This window comes from Electrophorus electricus, chromosome 22, assembly GCF_041902795.1.
Source record: "Electrophorus electricus isolate QZ-2024a chromosome 22, ASM4190279v1, whole genome shotgun sequence".
NCBI classification, from domain to species: Eukaryota; Metazoa; Chordata; class Actinopteri; order Gymnotiformes; family Gymnotidae; genus Electrophorus; species Electrophorus electricus.
In genome coordinates, this window is record NC_137518.1 from 5232427 (window position 1) to 5240795 (window position 8369).

The window sequence follows — 8369 nt, forward strand, 5'->3', positions numbered from 1 at the left end:
TTATTTGTTGTTGTTATTTTAATTAAACATGAGGAAGATGGTAGACAAATGCATGTCATCAATGTGATTTCATCATTTAAAAAGATAATATGAACAAAAACTATAATATATCTTACATGATAAAACACAGATATTACCATTCAGACTTGCAACATGCACACCCTGCCTGGGCAGGATACATGACAGAGTGGACAATCACGAGGTGGACATTTTCAGCCAAAGTTACCATTTAACAAGAACGTGATTGTTCTTCAGTAGGCAAACAACAAATATATTTTGGTATTGTTTTAAGTAAATATTTTACCATGACAGAGTGGACAAGTTAAGCCTGACCACATCCAGTTACAAACGCAATATAATGAAAATTCATGAAAGAAAAATACCTTATACTCAGTTGGAGAAAATTGTATTAAATGTGTGAAATTTTAAACATTAAAGCCAATATAAATATACTATATTCATAAAGTTTTCCACTTCTAAATGTATAAAACTAATAATAACTAATAATAATAGTGAATGCTGTAGCTGGCTGCCCATATAAAATCCACAATAGTTCTACAGAGTAGTACTGTGGTACTGGCTCACCTGAGGCTAACCCACAGTGACAATTTTAGCATGCAATTTATGTGGATACGACAAAATGCCTACATTTTGGGAAATCTGGTTATTGGCCCAAAAAGGCTATCCTACAATGGGCCTGCATGGCAATTAATGGCAGTAAAAAACTACAAACTATACTATGCCAAAAACTATAAGATACTGGTGAACGCATATTATGAAATATGTAACACCCACCCAAGCATACAAATAATAGAAAATAAACAGCCATAACCTCTGCCTCCTGCATTATTTTCTGATGTTGGGATTATTATTGTATGGTTATGCACATAAGATTTTTCAACTTCATTTACAGATTTGCCTACATATCTCTGCACTCAGTATATATCAATACTGCACAAACCTAAACTGTGATAAGGATGAACAAGCCAATACAGAATGAATGTATGAATGTATGATTAAGTATGCAGCCCAGACGTAAAGTGTTATAACTGAAGGCTTAAGATATGGAACAGCAGCAGCACTTAGCAGGATACTCTTTGGTGAAAACCTTGTGTTCAGCCCCATACACAAAGTAGATGTGTGTCTTCTCCCTCCAGGCATAATGTACTCGTGTGACTGGGATCAGCTCAATGGTCTGCCTCTGAGGAGAAATTGCACAAGTACTGAGGTTTCAACTTATATTGTTTCTCCATTCCACTGAAATATTGCCATGTCAGTCAAGGAAAAAATGCAACATGTCTCACAGGTCTGAGCTTGTGAGACCTTGCAATTGTTCCCAGTCCAGTCACTGACGATGCCAGGCAAATCCACAATTTTTTTTCTATTCCAGAAACAAACAGATCATATCAAGGGTCCATGCAGTGCAATTACCATGCCCATGTGAACTGGGAAAATAGAGTGGAAATAAACCATGAATTTACAGAGGATCGTCAACGACTGGATTGGAAATCTGTGGCATAAATAAGCGACTGCTAAAGGCTGGTACGACAGCTATGTGGAGAGCTTATTATTATTAATATAATACACTGCCTGGCCAAAAAAAAGGTCACACATTCTAATATTTCGTTGGACCGCCTTTAGCTTTGATTACCGCATGCATTCCCTGTGGCATCCTTTCCACAAGCTTCTGCAATGTCACAACATTTATTTCTGTCCAGAGTTGCATTAATTTTTCCCCAAGATCTTGTATTGATGATGGAAGATTTGGACCACTGCGCAAAGTCTTCTCCAGCACATCCCAAAGATTCTCAATGGGCTTCAGGTCTGGACTCTGTAGTGGCCAATCCATGTGTGAAAATTATGTCTCATGTTCCCTGAACCACTCTTTCACAATTTGAGCCCAATGAATCCTGGCATTGTCATCTTGAAAAATCCATTGATGAAATAATCTGGTCATTCAGTATATTCAGGTAGTTTTTCTATGATTTGATTTCACCACAGGTTTAAGTGATCACCGATCACGATCATTCAAGATTTTTTTCTGACCACATTCCTTCCTCAAAGATGATGTTTCCCCACTGTCCTTCCACTTTTTAATAATGCGTTGGACAGTTCTTAACCCTTTTAGTAGTTTCAGCAATCTCCTTAGATGTTTTCTCTGCTTGATGCTTGCCAATAATTTGCCCCTTCTGAAACAGATTAACATCTTTTCCATGACCACAGGATGTGTCTTTCGACATGGTTGTTTAACAAATGAGAAGCTACTCACTGCATCAGTTAGGGTTAAATAACTTGTTGCCAGCTGAAACATAATCACCCATGCAGTAATTATCCAATGAGAGCCTCTTACCTATTTACTTAGTTAAATCCAGGTAATGACCTTTTTTTGGCCAGGCAGTGCATGATATAATTATAACATTGGCCTGAGTGACGCAGGGCATGGGGCAGGACACACAGACTCCCTTGATGTGGTGAAACATTTATTAACGAATAACATAAAGACAACCCTAAAGCCGTCACTCCTAATTACAGAACTAAAAATCATGAATGTGCATGCCATCTGTGCTTCTCCGGCAACACACAGCTAATGAGAGAAATAGCTTTTGTGTGAGCGCTTGAAGAATTGATGGAGAGAAGGTCACAAAATGCCTTGGTCTGTGGCAGTTGAGCATGGTGAAGGGGTTCAGGGAGAACGTAAGGCTCTGTCTTGTTTAATATTTTCCGCTTTGCTGTAACCCCTCCCCCCAAATCCCATAACAAATTACAGGAAAAGCGGGGGCTTTTTTTTTCAGAAACACAATCCAAGATCTGGGCTGTTTCAACAAACAAAACCTGCTGCCGTGCTTCCATACAAGCCGTATTAATGAAGTGCACTATTGTGTCATGCCATGGAGGATCATAATTCCTTTAGGTTTACTGTAAGCCTCTTGGAGGACTATCTTACTACGTTTTTTCTTGACTGTTACATATTTTGTCAATCTATACTGGATAGCTCAGCTGTGCTGTCATGTACATTCAATGCCTGGGAACGCCAATTATATTTTTGCACTGACTGATTTTTCTTGAGAATGTTAACCTGCTTAAAATGTTCCTTGGTGTTCATCTTGTAGCACATTTGTGGGACCCTGGGATACAAGTGTATTTCCTCTGAAATATTATATAGCACCTTAACGCCCAATAATTATGTGACTTGGTAAACAGGGTTGGTTACTTCAGATCTTAGGTGTGTTAAAGCAAGTAGGATGAATACTTACTCAACTGTAATACCTGTTTAGGGTTTTTTTTCAGTTTCAACGAATTTAACTAGAAAACTTGCAAAAGGTATTTTTCACTACATAGTGCTTTGTATTGCTGAGTGTCAAAAAAATTCAGTTAAATGCTTCACGGCCCGAAGTTGTAAACGATAAAATTTGAAAAAGTCCAAAAAATGTGATTACTCTTGTTATCCTCTGTAACCTTTAGCCCATAATAATCTTATTGTTTTCTTATACAATAGCCTAATGGTAGGATATACTGGTGGTAATAAAATTAGCTTTATTTCTTCCAATTCTACCCATCCCTTAATCCCATCTCAAAATACAAGGGCAGGCTTGAACAATGGGTGGAATTAGGAGCAGTAGCTCACCTTAGACAGACCTGAACTCGATAATATCAGTCTCAGGAGACCTACATTTCATTATATTAATATCCAATGTAATAGATCGCCACACACAACAAACTCAAACTAACCAACACAAAACTGACAAGAAGCCACAGAGGATAAGGTAGACATTCCAGCAACAACACATCTAGTTATCGTTGGTTTGTTTCCCATTCCGTTTGCAAATGTAAAGCACAGAGAAGCATGCTAGTATGTAGTTAACCATGTTCACTTTGGTATTTAGTGCCACACTTCCTTTCAAGCTGAGTCACTTTGTGCTCCTTTGCAGCACTGATCTGCATAGAAATGGTGAAACTGGCATCAAAAAAGTAAAGTAAAATAACTACTGGGCTAATTTTGTTCAGTTATATTAATGGTTTCATGGCTATTGCCCAGAAGGTTTCAAGACCTATAGAGATATGTACTGGCAAGGTTCTATGGCCATAACTGGTATTCTTCGAAAACTAAACGCCCTTCAGCGTGATGCTCCCTCCTGTGAAGCATTTGCAGGGTGTTTCTGCATTCTGTATTGCCTGTAAACCAGGTCGGAAATGTACCGGAGGGGTGTCAGACAGATGCTCACCTGCTGAAGGATGTGACAGGTGTTGGAGAACTGAGCTTGATGCTCCTGCACCGCTGACTGCGAGGCTGCATTTACTGCTCCCTCTGGGAAACTGACGACGGGGTACACCTGGGAGAGTCAGGCAGTATAACCATGCTCCATTTGGGCCAATACTTTGACAAATTAGGATGGATCAAGACAGATCTATCTTTTTTTTTTTGCCTTTGAGTACCTATTGAATAGGATTTAGATTAAACTTGCCTGAATTCTGTGTGCTATAACTTTACACCTATTTATGTAAAGGTTCTAACAAACTTTATCAATGAAGCCAATAAAGAAATGTGTTTTTCTTACCTGCTTATTCATGTCAGTAAAAAGCATTTCTCCAGTGACAGTGTGAAGAAGATCAACAGGGAATCCTGAACGCTTGTCAACCACAGTTATATATTCGTTGTTTTTCCTGCATAGAACACATTTTGAGAAAACCTGAGGAAACAGGTCAGAAACTTTTACAGTGTATCCCACTGATTAATCAAGCAGTTAGTGATGCTTTATACCACTTTATTTTCAGCAAGATGTAGGAAAGGATCTGTCCTTTTCCTTGACATTTTGTGCATGTGGTTGACCCAGCTCCTGCACAGGCTGTACACCTAGGAAACCAGAAGAGTTTTACGGTAGCCAGAAGCATCATGAAGAACATTCCAGTCCAATCTCATCCAGTCCTCATCTAATGTAATTCAATCTCAGAAAACTCTATTTCTGACAGTCTTGTGCAAGTTACACAGAGCAAATTCATAATTTTGCAGGCTGGAAAGTATTCACAGTTGTAAATGACAGGCCATCCTATGCCAGCCTCTATTATGTGATTTTATTTTATTTTTTTAACAAATGTAAGGCTAAGATCTGACTGTAATCTAATACTCCTTGCTTTTATATTTAGAATGTGATTTACTTTATTTAAAGTAGTGTTAAAACAGATGGACACAAATGAATACTAGCCAACTTGTAATTCAGCAGAATTCTGCTGTGTATTAAGACCTGATCTAATGTCTACAGTAATGTTTCCAAAATTAGGACTGATCAGTAATGACTTAATAACAACTAATGATGTAACAAACCGGTAAGAATTAGTATGCTTCTACAGTGACTTACTGTAGGATGGCATATCGTTTACACTATTGAATGTTTCTTTGTATGAAAGAGTACACTTCTACAGTGACCTACATTCTACTGCTGCCACTGGAGATGTTCCTTTTATTCAGTCTATTCTGAGAAACAATGTACAGTTCTCACACTTTCAAATTTTACGAACGTCCTACAATGACACCTAATCAAGCCACCAAAAAATATTACACTGTCCTGACTTGCCTGTGTTCCCTGTCCTGTGTGACTGTCATTGTGCCTTGTGTTTAATGTTCCATGAACTTGCTGTATTTTATTCATTGTATTTCCTGCTTTTTGTGCACTCATTTCTCAAATTTGTCATATCATTGCACTGTTGTTATGCATTGCACCATTGCAGTGTTTACACATAAGGGGATGACAAACCTGACTAGACTTGATAAATCGAGCTGTGATGTAGTGTTGCTGTATGAGCTCAGAAAAAGCAATAAAAAGCAGATCCTTACATGACTCTGCCGTTCCCGGTACAGTGACTGCACCGCTCACGAGAGGCGGACCTTCCCAAGCCGCCACAGATCTGACACTGAGTCTACAAATGGAAGGACACTCAGAAAATACTAAATAGTATATATACACTACTATTTAGCAGTATATCTGCATATGAGGATGCAAAACTTAAACACTGGTTGGTTACATAGAGTGGTCACAGAGTTCCTTAAAGCAATATTAATCCATGAAGGCACATAATGCATATTATTTTATACTTGATGTATTATGTTTTAAACAATATAAAATGTGTAAAGATTTCTTCTTATCATGCATATATTCACTGACCAGAAAATAAGTTATTATAGCTTAAACTTTTTAAAATGTTTCCAAAAATGGAAAGACTTTCCAAAAATGCATGCCACTAACTAGCTCTGAGCTATAATTCCATTACATGGGCAAAAAGTCTTTAGTTCTGCTATATATCAGCAGGCACAATGTCGATACTTGAAATGGGCTTACCCTGCCTGAATTTACACATCTGGTACACGCAGATCTGCCCAAACTCAGGCAAGAGTCACAGCCCTAGAATTTAAAAAAAAGAACCTGTAAGCTCTCATTTTAAAACACAGTGTTTTCCTCACACTTGCTTTAAGTGATGTTTCTGTGTTCTACCTTCACAGAGGATGTGTGTGGGATGCGAACATCTCTTTCACAGTTCTTAAACAGTGTAGGTACAGGAACGACCATGTCCCACGGTCCAGGCGCAACTCCACTCAAGCCATCCACTAGCTGGCCTGTAATGTATGAATGGTCATCACCAAAACATAACAGATCCTGTACTTATGTTCCTAAACATATTTAGAATCTAATCTTTAGAAAGAATTCACCTCTATAGGCCTGCTCTCTGCTAAAAGCATCATTGGTTAAGATGATAATTTTACAGACTGTTGTTGAGGGCCATTTTCTTGAATGATAAGGAGGGAAACAAAACTGGATGTTTTTTCACCATGATATGGTTCACTTGCCCACTCGGTGGACCTTGACTCGGTGAAAGTCTCCAGCCGATACTGGGAAGTAAACCACAGCAGTAATTATAACTGACCCACATAACATATAGTCTAATGTGAAGGACATTGTTGTAAACTCACCCGATATGTGTTGAGTGCATGCATGTCAGTGAAGACCATTTCTTTGGATGGCTTGGTGCTGTAGCAACATTTCCTGGAGGCAAATTCAATGAAAACTTCACGTGCAAGCTCTTCACTTATGGATGGGATTCTGCAGAAATAAACATGGAGTTTGCCTAAGTATGGACATTAATTGTTCAACCAGGCCTGCCCGGCTGACTAATAAATACATTTCATCTGCTGAAATTAATTTTTCTCAGGATCAACTGAGAATGCCAGTACTCTTACTGCCAGTCAGGTGAGTTAGCTGGTGACTGTTGCTGATGATTCCCCAGAGGTGGCGGTGGAACATCTGAAGTTGTTATAAAAGGTAGTATTGTAGAATTTAAAAGCAAAGTATCTTTGGAGAATTTGACAACAGTCAGGCAACAAATGTAGGTCTAATGCAAATTATTTTTACTTCTGTATCCAGGACCTAAAGCTTCAAAACCTGGCCCTCCAGGCATGAATTCAACAGAAGGAGCTGAAGCCATATCACAGGGGTCCTTGCATGGGCCTGTGGAAACAAATCCTTAATTTTCAACAGATGAATATACTAGAGCACAGACCACAAGAAAACACACAACCAATGCAAGGCCTACGAAATTGTGACATCACACTGTGTGACATTGCGTGAAGTTAAAATGCCAGCGTATTACCTGCGTCAGGGACAGTGTGAGGTTGAGAAGGTAGTCCTGTTGCAGCCTCATCTTGATCACTTTTTGAAGGTTAGACATAGTAAGACAAAACTGACATCAATGAGTTACCAGAGAAACGGACACTTAAGGTTAAACGTACTACTGCACTGTAAATTCACATATTGCCCTAATCAGAAAAAGAAATGTTGAAGCAAAAATGTTGAAGCGTTGGTGTTGTAGATATGCATGTAAAAGGCTTTTATCTGACATAAGAACCGTCTTAATGATCAGTTTTTAGTGGGGTTTTTTTCTGGTGAGTGTACGTACGTAGGCAGCAACTGGAACCAACAACTTAGCGCTTCTGCGAATATTTAACTTCCTGTTTCACGATCCTAAACGTGTAGCTAAATAAGTAGGTTTCAGTTCAATTTCACTTTATTTCAGTTAAATTCAGTTATGGCTTTTTTTATACGTCGCATATTGCTATTAAGCGTTATTAATAATTTTGTATATTAACTTACCTTAGCAAACGCAATCTGTCCATACTTTGTAGTGTGCAGCGCTCAACTTACACGGGGAGAATTTCAAGTATATGTAACTACACCAAGTATGCCCACCCCCGCCCCCGTATGTGTAACTGCAGCCCAGAGAAACAATAGGCGTGGCGCGTAGATGGATACTGTAAAAAAGTCCTTGCCTCAGCCATAGTTATATATATATTAATATAACAGAAATATAACATATCAAATAAC

The 8369-nt window shown here is 38.6% G+C and overlaps 1 protein-coding gene across 2 annotated transcripts; it reads right to left on the reverse strand.

The window, feature by feature from the left end:
- Nucleotides 1-8369, reverse strand: ssuh2.2 (ssu-2 homolog, tandem duplicate 2). 2 transcript variants are annotated; one of them, XM_027020212.3, is made up of 13 exons: nt 8139-8348; nt 7639-7697; nt 7401-7496; nt 7229-7292; nt 6962-7091; nt 6820-6880; nt 6486-6607; nt 6333-6395; nt 5831-5913; nt 4760-4852; nt 4557-4662; nt 4224-4331; nt 1-1201 (listed from the first exon to the last, which is right to left on the reverse strand). In XM_027020212.3, the coding sequence occupies exons 1-13, from the start codon at nt 8159-8161 to the stop codon at nt 1058-1060; spliced, it is 1152 nt and encodes a 383-aa protein (XP_026876013.2). In that variant the 5' UTR covers nt 8162-8348; the 3' UTR covers nt 1-1057. The 2 variants fall into 2 exon arrangements, with proteins under 2 accessions (XP_026876013.2, XP_081561839.1); XM_081705713.1 differs by lacking the exon at nt 1-1201 and adding an exon at nt 1208-3936 and having other exon boundaries at nt 8139-8369.